Below are 25,917 nucleotides of genomic sequence, written 5' to 3'. Positions count from 1 at the left end.
ATATTTATGTAAAGTTAGGTATCACCATGCATGGGCTAGCTGACCCATCAAAAACTGCAGAACTGTTTGTGCATTTCCCATCACTGGCTGCCTCCATGGGGAGAGTGATCTCAGCTGTTTCCCTTCTCTGGGTGCACCTGATGTCCATCTCTGCGGCAGGCGGAAAAGGAGCAACAGATTGGAGCAAGCTGGAGCTGGGGGCAGGGCAGAGGCTCTTGGCCAGCAAAATAGGCAGGCTAATTTGAGAATGCACATGCAAATGTCTATTGGATGAAATGATTCATTCCCCCCTTTAGCTGGAAGTTTTCCATCCTCCAGTCTGTTGACTCTCCAAAGAGGCTTCGGGGTAAAAACAACCACAGACCAATCAGATATTTCCAGTGCCTCTCAGAGATGTGAGTAGCCGGGTATCAAACAGTAACCTCAGATCGAGAAAGGAAGGAACAGAAGAACAGGAACTTGTCAACTAAGGTTATGAGTGAATTGATGCAGCAGTGGCGTAGGAGGTTAAGAGCTCGTGTATCTAATCTGGAGGAACCGGGTTTGATTCCCCACTCTGCCGCCTGAGCTGTGGAGGCTTCTCTGGGGAATTCAGATTAGCCTGTGCACTCCCACACACGCCAGCTGGGTGACCTTGTGCTAGTCACAGCTTCTCGGAGCTCTCTCAGCCCCTCCCACCTCACAGGGTGTTTGTTGTGAGGGGGGAAGGGCAAGGAGATTGTCAGCCCCTTTGAGTCTCCTGCAGGAGAGAAAGGGGGGATATTAATCCAAACCTCCCTCCTCCCTCCCTCTTCTTCTTCTTCTTCTTTCTTCTTCTTCTTCTTCTTCTTCTTCTTCTTCTTCTTCTTCTTCTTCTTCTTCTTCTTCTTCTTCTTCTTCTTCTTCTTCTTCTTCTTCTTCTTCAAAAGTTCTCAGGTTACATTATTCTCACCACCATCTTCACAGCAATTAATGGCAAGTCATCAAAGAAAGGAGGGCGACCGGCAGCTCCGGAGAGTCTATGAATCTGGAGATGGAAAGCCAAAAATGTGGGAGACCTTTGGTGTTTCACAGATGTGGAACTGATGTCTAATTCTGTCTGTGGAGGCTGCATATCATAGGGGTCAAACTCGTGGCCCTCCAGATGTTATGGGCTACATGATGCTGGCAGGGGATGATGGGAACTGTAGTCCATAACATCTGGAGGGCCACGAGTTTGACACCTGTCCTATATATGAACAAGGAAGATTTGTTCATGGTTGTATGTAAGTGCATGTTTCTAGTGGGGTGTCAGCTCAGAGTTATTTTTCTCTTCTGAGAAAAGGGAAGGCAGTCAGTAGAGTTTTCTTAGCACAATCGCTTACCCCAGGGGTCCCTGACTTTGTTGAGCCTGCAGGCACATTGGGGATTCTGGCATGGCATAGTTGGTGCAGCAACAAAATGGAGATGGAACCAGCCACAAAACAGCTGCCACGGCCGAACTTAGTAACATGCCATAGATCAGGGGTGGGCAATTATTTTTTCCATGGGGCCGCATAAGAAACAGAAAATATTGTGGAGGGCCGGGCCAAAAGGCAGGGGGGCGAGGCGCTTTTGAAAGCCCCGCAGAATGCGGCAGCCAAGGCAACCGGCTTCTGCGGGGCTTTCAAAGGCACCTCGCTCCCCAGCAAGGCCAGTCAGGGTCATCCAGCGGGCCGGATATGGCCCGCGGGCCGTATAATGCCCAGGTCTGCCATAGATTCTTGTGCTGCGTGGCAGCTGCTGCCAAAGCAACACTTAAAATAATCTGCGTAGCCAATCAAATCTCCAATAATAAACAAGAAGCCTTATTGGGCAAAAGCGCTACCTGGCCCCACCCACTTCCTAAAAACACTTGGCGGGTGCCAGAAAAAAATATGAGAGGGGCTGTCACTCCTACAGGGATCACGCTGGGAATCCCTAGCTTATATACTGATGATTATTTCCATAGTACATAAATGCAGGGTTCTTCCTAATCCCTGGTGATTCCAAGAACTGTCGTTTTAAAAATCATTTTAAGCCTGATAGACACTTGTTTCAATCGACAGGGCCTTCTCCCTGTCGCTTCTCAGGAATTGCAATTCTCCTCGTCCTCCAGGAGATCTATTAGGTTCTTGTCACGTTTCAATCAGACCTCCATCAGATAAGCAGCGATGAAACGTTGGGTTTTTTTAAAAAAAATTGTATTAATTTTTTTCAAATATAATTCAAAAACAGAAAAAAATAGAGAATGGGAAAAAATAAAATAGTTATCTATAAACTATATATCTATTAACTCTAACACACTGGATCTTAAAATTTCTCCCGGGGAGAATTTTAAAAGTGGGGTTGGCGGACGCCACTTTTTATTGTTAATCGCTGTTTTAATGGTTTTAATAATTTATTTATAATCATATTTTATGTTGTACACCGCCCAGAGCCCTTCGGGGATGGGGCGGTACAAAAATCCAATCAATCAATCAATCAATCAATCAATCAATCAATCAATCAATCAATCAATCAATCAATCAATCAATCAATCAATCAATCTATAAAATTACAATGCTAACATCATTAAGAGAGAACATTACTTAGTTTTATGTAATTCCCTGACCTGGCTGGCCCAAGTTAGCCTGATCTCGTCAGATCTCAGGAGCTAAGCAGGGTCAGCCCTGATTTGGACTTGGATGGGGGACCACCAAGGAAGTCTGGGGTTGCTAGGCCGAGGCAGGCTGTGACACACCACTTGCCCTCGTCTTATCAGATCTTGGGGTTGGTCCCAGCTAGGGCTTGGATGGGAGGCCGTCAAGGAAGCCCACAGGCTCTACGCAGAGGCTGGCCAGGGCAAACTTCCTCTGTTCTTCTCTTGCCTTGAAAATCCCTGGCACCATACAGGGAGGGTGAAGAAGAAGAAGGAGAAGGAGAAGGAGAAGAAGGAAAAGGAGGAGGAGGAGGAGGAGGAGGAGGAGGAGAGAAGAAGAAGAAGAAGAAGAAGAAGAGGAAGAGGAAGAGGAAGAAGAAAAAGAGGAGGAGGAGGAGTTTGGATTTATATCCCCCCTTTAGGGCTGACAATCTCCTTACCCTTCCCCCCTCACAACAAACACCCTGTGAGGTAGGTGGGGCTGAGAGAGCTCCGAGAAGCTGTGACTAGCCCAAGGTCACCCAGCTGGCGTGTGTGGGAGTGTACAGGCTAATCTGAATTCCCCAGATAAGCCTCCATTGTGCCTGCTCAGGGCGGCAGAGCTGGGGAATCAAAACCCGTTCCTCCTGCAGGATTAGGGATACACCGCAGCTCTTGAACCCTACGCCTACTCACGCCTTCACTGGCACACATAGTATTCCCATTCAAAATTTCTGGCACCTTAAACCAGTTCTGCATCCACATACCAATGATTATTACACTATCATTACAATGTAGCAGTCACTTGTGACTGAATGTGCCGGTGTGTGTCGCTGCAAATGATAGCCTTAGTGCAGTAGCCAGCCATGTGCGAATGCAGCTCTGCGTTTCCATGGGATTCTCCAAAGAGCAGATTGGGAAGCCCTGCAGATCAACTCACCCCCTATGATGGCGGCAGCAAGACAAGGTGCACTCAGCCCAGGTCCAACCTGAGAGCTGCGTTTGTACCGCAGGGTTCATTTGGTTCAGAGTGCTCCTGCCCCCCTGTGGCCAGTCCAGGTATTGTCTCATTAGAAACTTTCCCGTGAAGTTAATGGGCCATCCCAAGACTCTTCGGCCTCTCAATATCTGTGCTGGACAATAATAGCAAGGGTGGGAGTCCACCAAGTTTCGTAAGCCAAATACCATCCAAGTTATTTAAAGTAGTTCTTGTGCTCAACAGAGGAATTACAACCTCAGGACAACTGACCTTTATTGTTTTTTTAATTATCAAGTTGTTTTGGCTAGAGCAACCGTCCGGAATATTAAAATGAGATGAGCGTTTAATTTATTTTTCCATCTTGGCAAGCAAAAAGCATACCAGATCGTTTGTTTCTGCTAAAGATCTTGTGTTGCCTTCAGTATTCTCTCTGAAGGAGAGCGAAGGAACAGGAGAGTCCTTTCTAGCTGCAACTTTTCCCAGAATCTGTTTAAATATGGATCAAATGGTGACTACATGAAAGCCAGCTCCTTACGTGGAAGGCAGTCTCCTAGCACTCAAGACAATTTCTGTGCCCAGGAGGCTTCATTTGGAGGAGCTAGGAAACAAACCTGGTTCTCCACATTAGAGCCCACCGCTCATGCCGAGGAGTAGGGAATCAAACCAGTTTAGAGTCTGCTGCTCTTAATCGCCCCACTACGCTGGCTCTCCAGTGAGCTTCCATGACACAAGAGGGGATTCGAACCCAGTCTCTCTGATACTACTCCAATATTCTTAACCATTATACTATACTCGTTCTCAGGAGGTGTTCACATAATCAAATAATAAGATAGGTAGCACATATGAATTGCAAAAAACAAAACTACAAACCTGTCAAATCAAGGCAAACTGTGCACTGGAGAAACTGTCAGGTATGCATAACTATTTGGCTTTGCGAATCTACCAAAAGCAGAAAGCCCCCAGGTGCCAGCCAGTCTGACAAGCAGAGCCTGCTTAGAGAGCCACAATAAGAAGAGCAACTGAGAGTCAATCACAGGATAAAGGTGGGGAAGAAGAAATGGGCCTGCTCAGCCCCACGATAGATCTCAGAAGCCTGCAGACAGAGTTTGCAGGGGTGTGATTCCAAAATGCCCCTCTTTTCTATGATTCCCCGTCAGCCCCTCACTTGCATCAGTTCCTTTTTTAACTCTGAGATGGCGGACCTGGTGGCTTGGGCGAGGATGGGATCAGGTCACCATGGAAACTTGACTGGAGAGCCAGTTGATTTCTGAGTTTGTTTGACAGATTAACAATCGGACAGATGACTAAAATTAGGAAGTACGAAAGAGTTTAGGATGTCAATATAATTTGGCAAACGGAAACTGAAAATATTGTAGGTCATAGGTGTCAAACTCGTGGCCCTCCAGATGTTATGGACTACAGTTCCCATCATCCCCTGCCAGCATGATGCTGGCAAGGGATGATGGGAACCGTAGTCCATAACATCTGGAGGGCCGCGAGTTTGACACCTGTGTTGTAGGTCATCTGAATTTGTCCAAGAAGTAATTCAGATACAGGCGCTGATAATATTTTAAAATATGCCTTAAAGGAATTGATGTTTTTAGCTTAGCAGGCTACAAAGTGCTGTACCCGGATAGGGCTTTTAAATAGTCCTTTGGGAAGCTCATAGCAGTATGAATATATTATTGGGTGTGTGTGTGTGTGTGTTATGCTGCAGAGAATTATTGGTTGCCTTGCCTGGGACAGCAGTAAATACTTCTGCCACATAACAGGTATTGCAGAAGATTGACTAAACTGCTTAAATCAGTCTTTGGACTAATCTCCCCTAATCTTATTACTGCACTACTTAAATAACTTCATTTGATCAGCTTAATCCCATTCTGTAGAAGTAGCTCATCTAAGTGTCAGCTGGGGGTCCCGCCTCCAACTGAATCTAGAAGTCTGTTTTGGAGACAGAAGTTTGGATGAATGTGGAATACGCCCTTCCATCTGCAAAGACTTTCCCTGTTTACTTCAGTCCAGTTTGCAGATACTAAAGTTATTTATCTATATCTATAAACGCGAAATACCACTGACTGACTCATCAAAAGAACTCAAAAACCACCGAACCTACAAAGTTGAAATTTGGCACACTGGTTCATTGTGTGGTTTGGGTGCTCACTAAGAAAGGATTTTTCAAAATCTTCAGTTTTACTCGATTTATTACCTATGTATTGTTTTAACTGCTCATCTCTGGCCATCCACGCGAACATTCTAAGGGCAAACCAGCCCCTCAGTCCACAGACATGCTGCACGAACATTCTAAGGGTGACAGTTAAACAGAGCCAGCTTCAACAACAGGCTGCAAAGAAGTACGCTAAATGTCACCCCGAAGTTAACAGACAGGCTGTGAAAAAGTACTCCTCCACCCACCCTCACGTTAACAAATACTATCAAAACAGATTACAACGGCTGCTTCCACATGACGTCTTTTGGAGCCCACCAGGTGAAAGAGACCAATAACACATTGTAGTAGAAAAAGACAACTACAAGAAGCTGCTGCAAAATATGCGAAAACAAACCCATCAGTCCATAGACAGGCTGTGAGGAAATATGCTGCATGTCACCCCAAAATTCATAGAGAGCCTGTGATGAAGCATGCGTAGCGAAGCACGGGTGCCCTGCTAGTTTTAAATATATATATATATTTTTTCAGGAGTGAACATTCTATCTGCGGCAGCTAGGGCAGTTAAGCTAACCCTTCACACTGAGGGGATGGAAAAAAGCTCTCTCCACATACGTGCGGGTAGTTATGTCTGTAGACATGGTTTACCATTCTGCTTGAACTTCTGAACAATCTGAAACAAATGAACTGTAACTACATACAAAAAGAGTTTCTTCGTTTAGTGTGTATGGTAACAAATTCAAGCTTTAGATACCTGATCCGGGTTCCCATGGCAGCGCACAGAAACAACATTTAAAAATTAAAAATAATTTGATACAAACACATGAATAAATGATGCCAGAACAAGGAAAGAGAGCCAGTAAACATTATTGGGGGTACGCCAAATGAATCAAAAGATTCCACGCTAAAATAAGATTTGTCTTGAAGCAGAAGAAGCAAAAGAAGAAGCAGAAGCAGAAGAAGCAGAAGAGTTGGATTTATACCCCTCCTTTCTCTCCTGTAAGGAGACTCAGAGGGGCTTACAAGCTCCTTTCCCTTCCCCCACCCCCAGCAAACACCCTGTGAAGTGTGTGGGTCTTATAGAGCTCCAAAGAACTGTGACTAGCTCAAGGTCACCCAGCTGGCGTGTATTGGAGTGCACAAACTAGTCTGGATTCCCCAGATAAGCTTCCACAGCTCAAGTGGCAGAGCGGGGAATCAAACCCGGTTCCTCCAGATTAGAATGCACCTGCTCTTAATGTCAGGACTGAGCCAGTCAGTGACTGATGGCAGGCAGAGCAGGGGGTGGCGGTTTACCATTTCTTGATACTGGGCAGAGGTCTGGTGTCCTCCCCTCGCCACCCCAGGGCATCCCAGACACAGATCTTATCACAGGAAAGTGTGAACTGGTCCCAGGTTTGCAATGCTTTGTAGAAAATGCTTTGTAGTTTGTAGTGGGGATTGCAGGAGCCGTTTGGCTCGGTGGGAAGGGGCAACAGGATATAGTTGGTGGGCTTGAGCGGGAATCGCCAGATTTCTCCTTGGCAATGTTACCCTATGCCAGGGGTCCCCAAACTTTTTAAACAGGGGGCCAGTTCACTGTCCCTCAGACTGTTGGAGGGCCGGACTAAAAAAAACTATGAACAAATTCCGATGCACAAATGATTGTAAAATGTTTGATTTCACCTTTCAGCCTTTCTGTCATGGTCTATTTTTAGAACAGTGACCAAAGTATGTCAAGTACAGGGTGGGCTCCAAATATTGTTGGGGAGGCTGTGGAATACCCTCTCCCCTGTAAAAGCAGAACTTTCTCTTAATGAAGCATTCCATCTAACCCAGTGGTCAGGTATCTTCCTGGTCTTTTTTTCCTCCCTAGCATTGGGGCCAGTGATTTGCCACAGCCTGGCTGATGCCAATGGGAGGAGTGCTAGGAACAGAAAGCCTGAGAGCAACGGGTACATGGAGAAGCTGAGAGGGGAAGGGCTGGAGCAGGCGTTGCCACGTAAGTAAGGTTTCCAACTCTGGGTCCAAGAAGAATTTCATGGAGATTTGGGGGGTGCCATCATGTAACTGCAATCAACAGCCGCTGGGGCCGGGTTCCTCCTCTCCCTCGAGCCCCCCACCTGCACATGAGAATGGAGCCATTGTCACGCCATGTAAGCCCTGGAAGGGGCCGGATAAATGCCTTCAGGGGGCCACATTTGGCCCCCGGGCCGTAGTTTGGGGACCCCTGCCCTATGCTCTGAAATAAAGGCATTAGAACAAATCTACAGTTTCCGTTGTTTCCGGACCCGAGGTCTGACACTTAACCACTGCCTACTGCTGCTTAAGAAGAAGAAGAAGAAGAAGAAGAAGAAGAAGAAGAAGAAGAAGAAGAAGAAGAAGAAGAAGAAGAAGAAGAAGAAGAAGAAGAAGAAGAAGAAGAAGAAGAAGAAGAAGAAGAAGAAGAGTTTGGATTTATATCCCCCCTTTCTCTCCTGCAGGAGACTCAAAGGGGCTGACAATCTCCTTGTTCTTCCCCTCACAACAAACACCCTGTGAGGTAGGTGGGGCTGAGAGAGCTCCGAGAAGCTGTGACTAGCCCCAGGTCACCCAGCTGGCGTGTGTGGGAGTGCACAGGCTAATCTGAATTCCCCAGAGAAGCCTCCACAGCTCAGGCGGCAGAGCTGGGAATCAAACCCTGTTCCTCCAGATTAGATACACGAGCTCTTAACCTCCTGCGCCACTGCTGCTCCGATTTGGTATGCCACTCCATTGAAATGAATACAGACCACCTCTCTCTCTCTCTCTCTCTCTCTCTGTGTGTGTGTGTGTGTGTGTGTGTGTAGCGTAAGGCAAGGCATAGCGCAAGGCAAGGCAAGGTGTGTGTGTGTGTGTTTGAGGTACTCACATATTTCATTATTGGAGCAATGGTAGTTCAGTAGAAATTCTTTTGAAGTCGAAATATACAGGGTTTGTGCTTGACAGCTTCATTTTAAGCTCTCAGCCTGTAAACAAGAATTTCGGGTTTCCTAAGTATCTGGCAAGAAAACTACTACAGCTTTAAACTTATTCATGACGGCTCCAGATGACCTGTTCCAGCAAGCATTTGCATGAATAATTTTTGATTTTCTGACTTGTCCCATTCAGTTCCATAGTGTGGTTCATATCTGTAATTTTGGGGGAACTTGGGGCAATTTAAGTGTCTTTCACATTGGGGATCCTGAGAGCACTCAAGTGTTAGAAAAGTTAAATTGGTCCTTAAATACATTCTGGAATCTTTTTATTGGACCAGAGAAGAAGAGTTGGCTTTTATATCCTGCTTTCTCAACCTTTAAGGAGTCTCAAAGCAGCTTACAAACTCCTTCCCTTTTGTCGAAGGCTTTCACGGCCGGAATCACTTGGGTGCTGTGTGGTTTCCGGGCTGTATGGCCGTGTTCTAGCAGCATTCTCTCCTGACGTTTCGCCTGCATCTGTGGCTGGCATCTGTGGCTGATCCTCTGAAGATGCCAGCCACAGATGCAGGCGAAACGTCAGGAGAGGAATGCTGCTAGAACACGGCCAGACAGCCCGGAATCCTTCCCTTTTATCCCCCACATTTTTTGTGAGACTGGTGGGGCTGAGAGAGTTCAAAGAGAACTGTGATTAACCCAAGGTCACCCAGCAGACTTCATGTGGAGGATCAGGGAAACAAATCCAGTTCACCAGGTAAGAGTCTGCCACTCATATGGAGGAGTGGGGAGTCAAACCCATTTCTCCTGATTAGGGTCCTTAACGACTACACCATGCTGACCCTCGAAAGATATGCAAAAAACATGTCCTATCCTATGCCCCTGCTCTCGCTTAGCTCAGGTCCCATGCATGATCTCCCTGGGTGAGTCTAGATCAGGGGTAGGGAACCTGCGGCTCTCCAGATGTTCAGGAACTACAATTCCCATCAGCCTCTGTCAGCATGGCCAATTGGCCATGCTGGTAGGGGCTGATGGGAATTGTAGTTCCTGAACATCTGGAGAGCCGCAGGTTCCCTACCCCTGGTCTAGATAGATCCCTAGATTTCCCGTGGAGATTGGATCTAGCAGCTTCCTGCTGCACTTGAGTGTGCTGACCACCAGGGGCTGCTTCTCCTTGAGGATTTCTGCCATCCCTTCTGTGCTATTTCTTGCTAACTCAGACAAGTGAATCCAGAGATTGATGATAATGTTTGACTGGTTTAGCAGATGTTTCTCTTAGATAATGTGATCCGATAATAACACTTTCGGCACAGATCTTGGTCAAAGCAGGCTGGAGAATCGCCTTCGACGGACTGTTGTTGATTTATGCACTATCCGATTGGTTCACTATTGACTTCAAGGGCTGATAGATTGCACAAATGAATGCAATGCAATTGTTCCTGCTGTTAACCCTGGATTTTCATCATGAGCTTCTGCCTGTGTGTCGGGGTGTATTAATCTGTGCCGTGAAACCATTCCGCTGTGGCCGTACATGATTCTGGAGTTTGCTGTGCTTTTGCTTCATATTATTCCCCCACCCCCACCTCCCCGTGTGTGTATGCTCTGAAAGTAACATCTTTTTCTTTATCTTCTTTAAAGATAAAGACATTTCCTGCTGCTACATCTAATCCTTTTTTCGATCCTTTTCCAACACTACCACAGTTTCCTGTAAGTAGAAAATGCAACTGGGAAAAAAACTGCATTTCACACAACACTTGGAAACCCAATTTATTTAAAAACAAAACAAAAAAAGGATGTCCATTCACCCATCTCAATAAAGACACTCTTCAACTCAAGCCCAGTCTGAAAACCAGATTATTAAAAGGAACGACAGGTAAAATTCAACCACAAGTTAAATATGCCGCACGGTATTTCTCCTCTATACGGGCCAGAGATTCTTCAAGACAGACTGTTTTAGAGCAGATGGAAGAAGCAGACGATATTGTGGGCGTGACCATTAGAGCTGGACAGTTTGTTAATAAAGCAACATACCTAAATCTCTTCATTCATGCATTTGTAGCGGAAGCTGGTTTAACTTGTGGGCAGACTGAGCTGCAAGATTCCTGGGTTTTTTATTAAAGCAAATTGCTATGTTATTGTTATTCCTCTGAAATCCAGAGGGGGCGACCTTGCGCTCTGCAGGGCTCTGCTTTGGCCACTTGAGGAGGGGTGAATGAGCTCAAGGGTGTGGAAAGACAACACAGACAACCACCTTGCGTGGAATAAAATTTGGCCACAGCCTGTTTATTGGTATGCTGGCTGAAGGAAGCAGAGGCGCAGCATAGGGGATGGATCCGGCCCTGGGCAGCACATCTGCTGTCCCCCAGTAATACCCTTCCCCTAGCCCAGTGGTGGCGAACCTTTGGCACTCCAGATGTTATGGACTACAATTCCCATCAGCCCTTGCCAGCATGGCCAATTGGCTGATGGGAATTGTAGTCCAATTGGCTGATGGGAATTGTAGTCCATAACATCTGGAGTGCCAAAGGTTCGCCACCCTGGCCCTAGCCTGATGCATGGGGGGAAACCCAACGCTGTTTGGTTGTGGTGGGTTTTCCTAATATTGTATATGATGCCTGCCTATGCTGAATTGTTTTCAGTGGGGCGTTATTTTCAGTGAGGTCACACATCCAGTTGTGCATCCAAGGTTTCATTGGGCCCCAATTACTCAACTGTGAGCTTTTCTGCATTATCGTTGTCCCGGGTTGTAAGTTCCTGTCTGCTTTTCTCCCTCTAGTAATCAATTTAATATCACATAGATCCATGGTGGCGAAACTTTGGCACTCCAGATGTTATGGACTACAACTCCCATCAGCCCCTACAATTGGCCAGTGCTCGCAGTGGCTGATGGGAATTGTAGTCCATAACATCTGGAGTGCCACAGGTTCGCCACCATGGACATAGATTGATGTCCCTGCAAATTTTAAATGTAGGTTTTTATGCCCCACAAAAACCTCTGTGATCTCGCATCGACCACTGGAGGAAGCAGAACTCCTGCAGGACAGGAAAAGGAGAAACACTGAAAAACAGGAACTTGCCATGGAGGAAAATGAGAATGCAGCAAAGTCGTGGGCCTGGCAATATCCAAGCACCGGCCCACTAGTCCAGCTTCCTTGGCAATAGGGACACATCCTCCTTTCTCCCAACCCTTGCATACAGTGTTTTGTGGGGAAGCGAATGTCCATAAAATGTTCCCACCCCATTTTGGTTTAACGCTCGTTTATGTCACCTATCACAGTAAACGTAACTTACTGTATACGATACACTCATATATGAAGGCCGAGAGCTCTGCGCATATATGAAGCCCAGTATTTCAACCACATTGTCCTTTGGTTCTGTGTTGCCATGCCAACCGTCCTACATTTAACAGCACTTTAGGATCCCTGCAAAATATCTCACACCTGTCATTTGTCCTGGGACGGGCGTCCGTCGCCACAAACGGAATATTTTGCTGTCATCCTCAGTCTCATGTGGTTGCAAATATCTGTGTACCCTTTCAACGCTTGTCTGTTTGAATTTGAAGTGTCGTATTTTGTAGCTTGTGCAGGAAAGCCCGTATGCTTTTGTGGCTCTTTGTTTTGCTTCTGCAATCCTGCCATTTGTATTGAGCAAATGTACTTTTCTCTCCATGTGGGAAAACCGACTTTATGTTGTGCTTCTTTGTACACGTTTGAGTTAGAATTTTTTTAAAAAAGAGGTTATAAATGGGAAAACAATATTTATTACTTACTATGTGTTCATCCTGCCCTTCCTTCCAAGAACCCAAAGCAGTGGGTGTGGTTCTGCCCCTCCGGTTTATTTTCACACCACACCTGTGGAACTGGTCAGGCAGAGAGCAAAACGTGGACTGGAAGTGACACAAATTTGAAAGTGGGCCCAACACTCCAAGCGGAGGTGTTGAACTCATTTGTTATGAGGGTCAGATATAACATAAATGTGATTTGGATGGGCCAGGCTCTGGAGATGGGTGCTGCCTCAACTGACCCCAGAACAGCACTGGGGCAGGGGGGGGGGTCCCGCCCACAGGGACGGGGGGGTCAAATAACCCCAGGCGCACCAGTGTGGGGCACAAAATCACTCCCATCCCCTCTTCCCCCGTGCTGACCCAGCTCGGAAGAGTTGGGTTGGCACAGGGGAGGTGCCTAAAGACGAGCCACGCCGCCCGTCAGAGCTGCCTCCTTCCCTCCCCAGGCCCTCAGGGGTGGGGCTTGGGGGTGGGGCGGCTTGGACGGGCACCGCAGTGGCAGGCTGGCTCCTGGGCCATTCGCCATGGCGCCCTGCCCCCCGTCTCCCTGCAGGCTGACTTCTGCCCTCCCCAGGCCCTGGGAAGGGCAGGAAGTGGCCTGCAGAGAGACAGGAAGGCAGTTTGGAAGGGCTCTGCGGCAGCAGGAGCTGGCCTGCCGCTGCAGTGCCTGTCCGAGCCACCTCTACCCCGAGCCCCGCCCCTGAGGGCAGGGGGCACCCGAAGCATCTGTTGTCCCTGAACGCCCTTTCCCCCCGATATGCCTCTGCACTGGGGGGCAGGCCTGGACTGATGAGTCCATAGCGGGCTGGGTGGCTGCCTTTAGGAGGCTTATCAGGCCCACGAACCAGCTGAGACAACCCTTCCTTCCTCCTGTGGCCTCGTCAGGTCAGACTGGGAGCATGGGGGAGTTCCCTCAGCTGGCTCGCTGGCCTAATAAGCCCCCACAAGGGGCCAGATTTGTTCCATGGGGCGATGTTTGATACCCCTGCTCTAAGCATTCTAGCTGGTCGTGAGTCCACTAGCAACTTAGAGACCAACAAGATTTTGGGGGTATAAGTCTTCAAGAGTCAAGGCACCTCAGAAATCTTTTTGGTCTCTGAGGTACTACTGGGCTGTTGTTCTCCAGACCAACATGGGTAACCACTGAAACTATCTTTTAAGTGTTACATAACACCTTCACAATGGTCAGTGCTACAGTGTCACAGATGGCTGACATGATTCTATGGCCCCTTCCGGACACACGAGACGACTCAGGTTCGACTCATGTCGGCGGAATCGTACCTCAACTCGAGTCCTCCTGTTCCTCCGCACAGCAGCTGACTTGTGTCTCCGGAGCCGAGCTCAGAGGGCGGGACCACCTCCCCGCACTGCGTTCTGATTGGGACGAGTCTCCCTTTCTGCGCATGCCCAAAGCTTCTCATGCTGCCACGAGTCTCCTGTTCTGCGCATGGGCAAAATACTGAGCTGTGATTGGCTGGCTGGCAGAGTCGAGTCGACGGAGATTCCGCACTCCAGATGCGGGGCTTCGAGCTCAGAGCGCAACCCGAAGTCCAGCCAGAGGGTTAGAGCCTCGACCCCCCAGTCCGAGAGCTCAAGGAAATTCCAGTAATGGCGAGGAAGGGGGGGGGGTAGGAGTCCGGGGGGAATCAGACCCCATGAAGTCTGATGCTACGTCTAAAGTCTGGAGGGACTTGGAGTGGGACTCAAAAGTCGATCTAAGATTAGAGCTCACTTACAATCTGCCGGAAAGGGGGGCCTATATAGCAGTTACTGATAATTCTGGTCAGCTCAAGAACTTGCAAAACTACACTGGGAGACCGTATTTTTTCACAACAATAGGCCTGTATGTCAGAATCGTCTCAATTTTCTGGTCGGAAGCAGAGTATCATCAAATAGATTGCCCTCTCCTTTGATGCTGGCAGACCTGAACATTTGAGACACTTTGGCCCCTTCCGCACATGCAAAATAATGCATTTTCAAACCACTTTCACAACTGTTTGCAAAACAGTGGATTTTGCTATTCCGCACAGCTTCAAAGAGCACTGAAAGCAGTTTGAAAGTGCATTATTCTGCATGTGCGGAATGAGCCTTTGACACCACAAATGAAGAGAGGAGACCCTGGATTTGGTGGAGACCCCACCTGAATATCTCCAAAGCAGGCAGAGCTAACACCACACTTGTCCCTTAGCCACACTTGCGCAAAAGTGTGCCAATGATGAGGACACTTCACATATGTCCTTTTTTTTTTCTTGAACTGCACTGAACGTGTGAGCAGCTCCCCTGATCTCCCTCCCTCCACGTAGGACTGGAGATCCGCTGGAATTGCAGTTCATTTCCAGACGAGAGAGGTTGGTTCCCCTGGAGAACATGGCTGCTTTGGAGGAAGGACTCTTTAGCATTGCACCCCGCTGAGGTCTCTGTCTTCCCCCGGCTCCATCCCTAAACGTCCCAAGGTTTCCCAACTTGGATCTGGTACACCTTCCCCTCATCCCCCACTGGTGGCAAGGGGGGACCTCTCTCCAGCCCAGGCACTGGTTCCTTCAAATGGTGCTGCCACAGAATAGCTGCTGGGCTGCAAACTCCAGTGCCCACCAAGCTAGGGCTCATTCCGCACATGCAGAGTAATGCACTTTCAAACTGCTTTCAATGCTCTTTGAGGCTGTGCGGAACGGCAACATCCACTTGCAAACAGTTGTGAAAGTGGTTTGAAAACGCATTATTTTGCGTGTGCGGAAGGGGCCATAATTCCAAGACACTCACACGACAGTCATTCTTGAATTTGAGCAAAGACTCTAGGGCCCCTTCCGCACACGCAAAATAATGTGTTTTCAAACCACTTTCACAACTGTTTGCAAGTGGATTTTGCTATTCCGCACAGCTTCAAAGAGCACTGAAAGCAGTTTGAAAGTGCATTATTCTGCGTGTGCGGAATGAGCCTAGATTTTTCTCTGCTTTTTCAAGTTCTGCATTTTGATAGAGCATATTCCTCCCAGTGATTACCCGCCACTTCTTAGAACTCAAGTGGTCCATCTAGGTAGAGTTGTCTCAAAGGCCGAATTCCCACTGACAATTTAATCTAGATGCAACCAAGTTTCAAAAGAATCGGCACCTTTTCATCCAGGTTCCAACATCCTCACTGTAGCATGTTTCCAGTGAAGATGTCTAGGCCTGCCCCTTGGGGGGGGGGGGGTGCCTGCTGTCAGGGGTGCAATTGTTAAGCTAGCAGCACCAAAATTTCAGAGTATCTTTAGGAGATCCTCCTGATGATACCACCCAGGTTTGGTGAAGTTTGGTTCATGGGGGCCAAAGTTATGGACCTTCAAATGTGTAGCCCCCATCTCCTATTAGCTCCCATTGGGGTGTTTTTTCAAAAAGGTGCATATACAAGCAGGTCGAGGAAAATCCCGTGATAAGGGTGGGGGGGAGCGCCAGAAATGGGACTGATCTGTGTTCCACAGTTCGTCTGTGAGGAGATCTCGAGGGGACCTGGATATTTCCGGTGGCTCTCCCAGGATTATTCACCAGTGAGGAAATCACCAAAGACTGTCTCTCATTTTTTTAAAAAAAGGTTGCATTTTATGAATAATTATTCGGAGAGCTTAAAAGAACCCTTGAAAGTGTATACGCAAGACTTTCTAGAAGTTACAATAATAAAATTCAGTTATTTTCTCACAAAGATATGATACTGAGAGCTCTTTGCTTAAATATGTGCCTTTCCCTCTCCTCTGTAGTTATTATGACTCTCTTTTTCAGCATCTTGTAAATTCCCCTTGTTTAGGAAGAACTTTGCTGATAAGGAATGTGAATGTAGAATGTGGCAAAGAGAAAGAAGCAGCAGCAATTTATCAAGTCTCTCTTATTTTCATTTTAGGCGGACTTTCTGGACAGTAAACTACAATGCTGTATGGTACAGTCATCTCCAAAGATGTTATCGCCAGCACTTGCGCCAAGGTCTCTGGTAGAGACCATTCCAGAACCAACTGTGCAGACGATCTATTCATCACACAAACCCATTTCACTAGCAGACAGGTACTGTGTGTAACTATTGTGTGTAGGAGCAGCAGTGGCGTAGTGGCTAAGAGCAGGTGCACTCTTATCTGGAGGAACCGGGTTTGATTCCCTGCTCTGCCGCCTGAGCTGTGGAGGCTTATCTGGGGAGTTCAGATTAGCCTGTGCACTCCAACACACGCCAGCTGGGTGACCTTGGGCTAGTCACAGCTTTTCAGAGCTCTGTCAGCCCCACCTACCTCACAGGGTGTTTGTTGTGAGGGGGGAACGGGGAAGGGCAAGGAGATTGTAAACCTTTTTGAGTCTCCTACAGGAGAGAAAGGGGGGATATAAATCCAAACTCCTCCTCCTCCTCCTCTTCTTTTTCTTCTTCTTTTTCTTCTTCTTTTTCTTCTTTTTCTTTTTCTTCTTTTCCTTTTCCTTTTTCTTCTTCTTCTTCTTCTTCTTCTTCTTCTTCTTCTTCTTCCACTTCCTCAGAAATATGATGGGCTGAATCCTCTGTTTTGTCAGTGGAGGCACTTGCCTCTGGCGCACGGAGCTTAACACTGACACAAGATGCTTTTCCAAGGAAAGCCTCCTTCTTCCAGAAGGAGATGATTCCACTAATGCAATAGATCAATGAATCTATTCCTATCTGTCTTACTTTCGATTAGTAGGTCTTCTGGAAGCAACGACAATGATATGAGATCTGGATAGGGGGCATTGGGAAGTTAAGAGGGATGTATTGGTTTGCTTCCAAAATACCAAAAATTTCAGATGTCTCCAACCCTATCCTTTCCTTCAAAATGTTATGGCTCGGTTATGTTTAATACTTCTGGACGATTCCGCACTTGCGTTATTGACCTAAGTTCGAGCTGCATTCGACCTAAGTGCTCCGCACAACCACTGGGATCGATGTGATTTTGTACCAGCTTCGCCCCGTGTAATGGTCAAATTTCCGACTCCAGTTGGGAACTACTACTTTTTCAGGGAACCACGCTCGAACTCAGCTGGATTCCAGTAAAGTGCGGAATGTCTGGTGCCAGAAGTCGCCCATTCAGCCAATCACAGCTGAGTGTTTTCGGGCATGTCTGTACAGCTATTTGATGCTGGAATGCATGGTAAAACGCCACCTTACGGCCCTCTCCATTCCTGTGGCAATTAGTTTTGATAGCGCGATGTGGCTGGGATAGGCGCGAACATGGCCGTAGAACCAGTACGCCAATTGGAACGGAGCAGACTAAGAGGCACAGTGTGTGTAGGATGGATTCCGCCCTCCAAGCTGGGATCAAGCTAGTTGCAGTGGGGAACAACAATGGCTTCGACCTAGGTTAGTACCCTTCTCAGGGAACTGGGTCGAACCTATTTTACTCGTGTGCGGAATCACCCTCTGACAACTCACCTGCCTTAATGAAGGGGTAGCTGACTAGAAGATGAAAGTCATGGGAGAACTTCTTTATCTGGGGTCCCCAACCTTTTTGAGTCTGTGGACTACAGACCTTTGGAAGTCTGACATGTCATGGTGGACACAATAACAAAATGGCAGTTATAAAATGGCTGCTGTTGGAGGTACAGCCAGCTACAAAATGGTTGCCTCAGTTTACCTTCAGTCACAAAGTGAAGATTCTTGTGCTGTTGTGGCTGCAGCTGCCAAAGCAACTTATTTTAAAAGCTGCACAGCCAGTGGCCAGTCAGAAGCATCACTGAGCAAAAGGCCTCTTAGTCCTGCCCACTCTCTAAAAATACTTGAAGGTCTCTAAGAAAGATGCTGGTGTCCCAGTACTATGTCACTGAAAATCTTGTTTGCTTCCATTCAGTGGATCTGCTTATGCTAAAAAAGCTATGTCTTTCCAGATCTTCATTGCCCTGCCCTTTAACCTTTCTTGGGCTCCTTCCGCACATGCAAAATAATGCACTTTCAAACTGCTTTCAGTGCTCTTTGAAGCTGTGCGGAACAGCAAAATTCACTTGCAAACAGTTGTGAAAGTGGTTTTGTTATGTCTCAAAGAATCAGGAGTCGGAGGAACAAAACATGGTGCTTTATTTCAAAGCTGCTACTCACACATAGCCTAAAATCACTCTGCAGCTGTGCTCAATATAACACACCTACTGATTACGCAGGTTTCCAGTGCGAAGCAGCTGCAGACTCTTCCAAAACAATACAGTACCTCGGCTACAATCAATACAATACATTTAAGCACTTCCTCTTCCCTAACTCTGGCTGTAAGCCAATCTGGGTGGGATTCTCTTTCGCTGAGATCGTCTCAGCTTCCCCGCTTCTAGCTCCTAGGAGTTCTGTGTTTGTTCCTGGTTCTGCGAAACAATTGGATCCCGCTTTGCTGTTTCCGCTATCCTGCATCTCCATCTGTGCGCCTTAACGCCCCAGGTTCCTCTGTGGGACAATTGGACTTTAGTTACGCTAGCTTCCTCCATCCCTGCGGCTCCATCCTGCCCCCCTGCTTAACGCCTCTAGATCTCGAGGGACCTGGGGTTTCCTGATCTACTGTTGTACCTGGCACTCTCTTCCTTACGTGAGCAGCTTGTCTGCGGATCACCCGCCCCTCTTTGGAGTTTCCACCCTATAAGACAAAAAGGGGCTCCTGTCGGCTGCCTCACAACTGCTGGGACTCCAACATGGACCCTGCTCCATAATTCTCGGACATACACCGTATCCATCCCTATCAAATGTCCCGAGGTGCTTTCTAGCACCTGATCTTCTTTCCGTGGACGATCATCAAACTTTAGAATCGGGGATGCATTCGGTCCAGCAACGCTTGTAAAGGTTTTCGATTCATTAGCAACTCCGCAGGACTCCTCCCGGTGGCTGTGCACGGTGTTATGTGCTGTGTTAACCAAAAATTCGGGCCTAACCGACGGTGCCAATCCCCCTCTACTATTCGCTGCAATGCATCGCCATTCTGTTGTATGCAGCACTCATCCTTTTCTGCACTGCCCATTCAGAGCCCGGATGAAGTGGGCCGAGGTAACCTGGCGAATAACACCATTGGCCAGGAATACTTTCTAAACTCGCTTTGGATACAAACGCTGTCCCATTATCCGATATTCACCACTCCGGTATCCGGGAGAGGCCATGGGGTTGCAAAATAACTTACGCGAATTAGCTCCTAATAACTGTTTGTGATGTCATTGACATTACTGGCACTACTTCTAGCCATTTGGAATATATGGAGTCCACTACGATTGAGAAAGCACCTGGCCTTGGAAAGATACCACATGCAAAATCAATATGTACCCTTGACCACGGTCTTTTGTGGACTCCCATTTGATGAGGTAGAGGGCCTGAGGGTGGGAGCAGATCGCTGTTATCTGACACTTTCCCCTGCACCTGGCCACCCATTCTTCCTATTTTCCCACTATCCATCTTTGGCCACCACACATAACATACGGAGGGCCAATGCCTTCATTCTCACTATTCGAGGGTGCCCTACAATGGCAAAGGCCTCCTCTTCCAGCACCCTAATCCTTAAAGCGGCGGGGGTCACTACTCTATTTCCCCCCAGTAAGCACCCCTTGTGAGACCAGATATCTCGTGGCTGCCTCATTCCAGTAGATGGTCTGAATTTTTCCCTCTAACTTACCCAATGGCCAACCCTTCCATGCCTCCAATTTCAAAACTTCGGGCAAGCACTGGGTCCTTAGGCTGACCTTTCTGCTATTTCTGCGGCGCTTGCACCTGGGAGGCTCTGATAACAATTCCAAACATCAAAACCTCCAAAAGTGGGGAATGATCTTCCTCCTCCCTTTGTACTGTGCAAGCGACTCCAGCGCATCTACATGACCAGATTTTCTTTTCCCCGACTGGTGCTGCAAGAGACCATAATCATATGCATTCAGGAACATTGCCCACCGCACTTGGCATCTCCACAGGGACAATATCTGTGGTGTCTGGCGAAAATCTGAGGAAAATAATCCCAACAGCGGCTTATGGTCTGCTAACACATCATAAATGGTGCGCCCATACACGTAATCATGAAACTTCTTAACCCCAGCCACTATTACTAATGCCTCCTTATCAATTTCTTGGCGTAATTTCAAGCTCCGTTGTAGACAACGTCCTAGAGATAATAACGCCTAATTGGAGCTTCCGCATATCCTCCAATTCGATGGCTCAACACTGCTCCAACTCCATCACGGGGAGGCATCACAACGTCAAAATTAATGGCTTCCCTCTCATCCAAAATGAACCAATACACTTTCTGATGACACAAACAATGCGTTTGACGATCTCGAATGCCTTCTCATGCTGACTTGTCCGCACTGGCCACACCTGCCCGTTTCATCTGGCATAAGCGGTGCAGTAGGCCCTCACGCCACCTAATGACCTTATGCTCTAAGAATGAATGGTAAAAATTTAGCAATCCCAAAATGCCTGTAACTCTTGCTTTGACGCTGTGGTGCTGGGAGGGCATCACTGGATGGCCCTCACGCTTTGCTGGGATGTCGGGTGGATTCCCTTGCATCTACTCACATTGTATCCTAAAAAACTTCTACTTTAGCTTACTCCCAAACACGCATTTTAACAGCGCAATAACCCCTACATCTGAGAAGCACTGCAGTACTTTCCGTTACCCACGTGTCATCGAAGTTCCTCCTCTCAGTTTGCAACCAATCAAAATATGGGTATGACTCGTGGCAAAGTTTCTTAATATTTTCTTCCATCAAGCTCTGGAATATCCCAGGAGCCTACGCTCACTCCAGCACCATTGCAGCCGCTTTACTCTGAATGCCCCCCCTGTGAGTCCACTATCGCTCTGGAGCTTCTGCAGTGGCATCATCCACTTCCAGCTGTTGGTATGCCTACGCTTAGATCTAATTTTGCAAACGCTTTCCCCCTGCCAATGTTTTCAAGCTAACAACTGGCTGACCAACTGGCACTGGAGTGCGGCGGATGTTTCTGCAATGCCTTGTTAATTGTGTGCACTTATAATCAGCAACAACGATCGCACATCCCCATTGGCCTTCACAGGGGTCAAGCAATTGGAGTTTTCCCATTTTGCATTTACCACTGGGCTCCAATATTCCCTGTTCCAATAACCGATCTAGTTCTTGCATCGCACTTTAGGAGCCAAAGCAAAATGGAATACGCCGTGATTTTTTAGGCGTATTGGGGGTACTAAAAGGATCGAAGATGCAATGATATAGGTGGACCCTTATACTGCCCCAGTCCCTCCCAGCAAACACACTCTTAAATTCTCCCACTAGCACCTCCCATGTCAACTTGCTAACCTCATGAATTCCAGTAATTACAATTCCCAACCCTCCCAAACCAGTCCAATCCCCAACAGGCTCGTCCATGGCCTTCCTTCCACTATTAACAATTTCTAAACATCCATGCAAACATATGATATTTCACATGGACATTACACATGCCAACCACAGGTACTCTATGTCCGCTTTGATAATCCGTAAGTGAAGTGAGAGTCACACCCAAGATTGAATGTCCCAAATCATCCTGTGGGCAAAATGTTTTTTTATAGAAGTGTCTCCATGAAGCGATGGAGAATGCTGACCCAGAATCCACTTCCATCACACAAGGGACATCCTGAACGGATCTTCACAGTCACCGGCTAACTTACGCTTGGATCTTTCGGGTTGCACGTGGTTAATTACATCAGCTCGCGTAAACACCCATATCACACTGCTCATTCAGTGGGGGTTGGCCGAGTCAAGCCAGCTACATGGGGACAAGCAAGGTGCATCCACAGAGGTGTAGCTAACTTAGATGAGCCGGGAACATGTCTTCTTGGTCCCTGATGCCTTTTTTCTCTGCACACTCTTCCTCAATATGCCCCAACGTTTACAACAGAAACATTGTGCCTCTTTAAAATTTACACCTTTCTCTCTCATGGGGCCTCCACCACAACTCATACATTTCTCTGTTAACATCCTCCCCCTCTGTTTGTGGTGAATGTCTTCCCATCTTCATTGCACCATGCTGCAGTCCTCTGAATTTCACCATTACCCGGGTCTACAGTCCCACTGCCAGCTGTTTACACACGCAATCTCTGTGTGGGCTCCTGGCAGCCAGCACCTCCCGAGTAGAGGCTGCAGCAAGTCTCAAAATTCAAGGCTTCTTGGTATGTCCGTTTGTAGAAAAGTCTAGAGTCTGTTCTTTGCCAGCAGCAACTTTTGCCAATGGTGCCTCTCTCAGGCCACAGACCAGACGATCCCCTTTAACATTTCTTCCAAATTGGAGAAATTACATTGTTGTGCCAACCGCCCATTAAGACTGCAACACTAATCTGCAATGCTTTCGAGTCCCTCCTGATCAATGCGTTTATAAAAAAGCACTCCGTCTAGCTATTTCTGGGCCCGCAAGTTGGGGAATGAAATGGTTTCCTTAATGCGAGTCAGGTATCTCTACAAAGCGGTGTTTACTGCTGATAGAAGTCTCTCTTGGCTATCAATGCTGAAGCGTAGGTCAAACACCCCTTCACCATACCAGAGGCTCCAAAACCACGGCTCTTTTCCTTTCTGGGTCTGTTATGCCATTTGCCAGAAGATAAAATTCCAATCGGGCCTCATAACTCTGCCACTTCAAAGGAAACTCCAAATTAAACTGTTCCAGCTGCCCTTGAAAAGCCATAATTTACTCACAGTCCTTGCTTCACAAAAACTTGCTAGACTCGTCATAAGTTTATCCTCGTCGCCAATATGTTATGTGTCTCAAAGAATCAGGAGTCGGAGGAACAAAACATGGTGCTTTATTTCAAAGCTGCTACTCACACATAGCCTAAAATCACTCTGCAGCTGTGCTCAATATAACACACCTACTGATTACCAATTCCAGTGCAACAGCTGCAGACTCTTAAAACAATACAGTACCTCACAATCAATACAATACATTACAGGTTTGAAAACGCATTATTTTGTGTGTGCGGAAGGGGCCTTAGTATAAAAACATCCATTCCCAAAAATGTTTAGATTGCATCCAAAACACAGGGGACTTTCAAGCAGTCAGCCATGCTAAGAATGTTATTCTCTTCCACTCAATCCTATTTTGTCTCCCAATGAATCAAACGCAAAACGCAGAGTTAAGTCTAAGGAAAATAGAATTCTGAAATAGTCCCAAAGCATTGTGCTGCTAACTAACCCAGGTTGGTGTCTTGGTGGTTCCCTTGGCCATCTTACCGAAAAATATATTTATTTTTCCATAATGTGTGGGTTTCCATTTTCTCTGTGTGCGCTTGCGTGTGTGTTCACGCACATGTGTGCATGTTTCTTTGCTTGGAGCCATGATTTCGAGTGGAGTGGGTTGGGTATGATCTTTTAAATGGAATTCAAAATGTTAGCTAGTTTTATTCCTCTTAACTATTTTAGCAGCAGAGTATCACACGTTCTCATCATTGCATGTGTGTTCATTAATCCCACAGCGCTGAGACTCTGAGGCGTGAACTTGAGCGAGAAAAGATGATGAAAAGACTGTTGATGACAGAATTATGAGAATTCTAACTTCCCATCTCAAGCGGAGAATGGATCAGGGCCTTTCCGGTGCCTTCTGTCTGTTTACATTCCTTTACTTCTGTGTACACAACATAATTTACCATTATAATGTGATACGTTCCAATCTTTCTGGAGACATCACAGATGGATAACATTAAATCTGGGATTTACAAACTTGGAGGACTTCCTTTGTATATTTGATATTGTGACCAAGGTCCAAAGAACCGTAGAATTAGTCTCATGGGTCTAGATGAGATTTCGCCCCCACATGGCAACGGCCCCTCTTCCACTCCATGCTGCATGGCAAACTGCTTTCAAAGCTTAGGGCAATTCCAAGAACGGTTTGTGATGTGCCCTAGGGTAGGGGTGGCCAGCCTACGGTGCTCCAGATGTTCATGGACTACAATTTCCATCAACCCCTGCCAGCATGGTCAATTGGCCATGCTGGCAGAGGTTGATGGGAAATGTAGTCCATGAACATCTGGAGCACCATAGGTTGGCTCCCCCTGCCCCAGGGGCTGGCTCTTCAAAGAAACAAAGGGGCAGCCATTTCAGTGGACTAGCTCACGTCCTTTGCCTGGGCTGCAACGGGATGGATCCAGATTACATTTTCCTCTACCAGAAGAGGAGGTGTCATTTCTGCCAATTCCACCTTTCTCCTCCTGTCCCGCAAGAACAACTTTTGGGGAGATCAACAAGCTACAGTGGTTGGGGGAGGCAGGAGTGCTCTGTGTTGCTGATGGAAGTGACTTTTGCTAGCAGAAAATTCAGTCTGGATGCAACCCGTAGGATCCCAGCCTGAGGCACCCTCCTCAGGTTTGACCTGATGGCCCCTTGGAATTATAGCTCATCTCCAGAGTGCAGAGGTCGGTTCCCCTGGAGCAAATGGCCGCTTTGGAGGGTGGGCTCTATGACATCATACCCCACTGAGGTCCCTGCCCTCCACAGGCTCCGCCCCCAAATCTCCAGAGGTTTCCTGGATCTGTTCCCCCTGCTTCCCCACTCCCAAGGAGGAGCCCAGCAGCCCCAGCCTGGGATTCCTTCTGCTCTTTGCTTCTCCCAAATATGCAGGATTTTATACAAATACAAAAATGAAGCTGAGGTGAGGTTTTCATAAATCTGACGGAAAAGACCTCCAAGGGATATATATATATTGATTTCTACTCAGAAATACTGTTTTGTACATATGTTAATAACTGCACAGAGATATATGTTACGCAAGATATTTTGATAGCAACATATACAAACATCGTTTTTGTAGAACTGAAAATTGTACCGAGCTACTGCTGTTTGTTAAAGAATTGTTTTTGTGGGGTGCGGGGTGGTGGAAATCATGATTACATCTTACCCCAGGACTGTTAGTCTCTATAAAAAAAATTAAAGGCTGTCCTTTTTGTAAAATTGCTAGTTTCTGTTAAGACACAAGGAGGAAATGCACAACTCAAGAAACCCTGATCACTGTTTTATATTGCTATTTTAAAAAAATACATATTCATTGATTTGCTAGTTATTTTCCCTACTTCAGCACTCCAATAAAGCCTAAAGTTGCACATTTACTTTTAATATGTAAGTATTCCTATTAGAAACCTGACCTTAATATCTCAGATGATTGAAAGTTAAGCACCTGTGTAAGAAGGAGTGGGTTTGGAGACTGTAACAAACTGAAGTAAGGTTTGTTGACAAGTTTTGTCTTCCAAATTGTATGCGGTGACTGACAGTACTTTCATAACAAAGCTTACCTCTCTCCTCAGAGCAGACATAGACGCTTGGTGCCTAGAGTGGCCAGCTCTCAGGTGGGACGGAAAATCTCCAGGCAACAGAGATCGGTTCCACTGGAGCAAGTTTTGCTATTTTGCTGGGTTGCCAACTCCATGTTGGGAAATACCTGGAGATTTTGGGGGTGCAGCCTGAGTTTGGGGAGGGGAGGGACTTCAATAGGATACAATACCATAGATTCCACTTTTTGAAACAACCATTTTCTTCAGGTGAACTGATCTGTCACCTGGAGATTAGTTGTAATTTTGGGACATCTCC

General features: G+C 47.0%; 1 protein-coding gene across 5 annotated transcripts in view; it reads left to right on the top strand.

The window, feature by feature from the left end:
- The window catches only part of EPB41L4B (erythrocyte membrane protein band 4.1 like 4B), a 176,723-nt gene extending 151,439 nt beyond the window's left edge, over positions 1-25,284 (top strand). For 4 of the 5 annotated variants that reach the window (XM_048511185.1, XM_048511186.1, XM_048511184.1 and 1 more), the window contains exons 23-25: positions 10,287-10,355; positions 16,304-16,461; positions 23,814-25,284. In XM_048511185.1, the coding sequence (XP_048367142.1) occupies positions 10,287-10,355; positions 16,304-16,461; positions 23,814-23,883 (297 nt within the window). In that variant the 3' untranslated portion in view covers positions 23,884-25,284. The remainder of the gene's footprint in view (positions 1-10,286; positions 10,356-16,303; positions 16,462-23,813) is intronic. The other variant, XM_048511188.1, reaches the window with a different exon arrangement.
- Positions 25,285-25,917: the final 633 nt, after the last annotated feature.

This window comes from Sphaerodactylus townsendi, linkage group LG11, assembly GCF_021028975.2.
Source record: "Sphaerodactylus townsendi isolate TG3544 linkage group LG11, MPM_Stown_v2.3, whole genome shotgun sequence".
Classification (NCBI taxonomy): Eukaryota; Metazoa; Chordata; class Lepidosauria; order Squamata; family Sphaerodactylidae; genus Sphaerodactylus; species Sphaerodactylus townsendi.
Note: the sequence above shows the minus strand (reverse complement) of the source record. Positions and strands in the feature narration are given on the sequence as shown.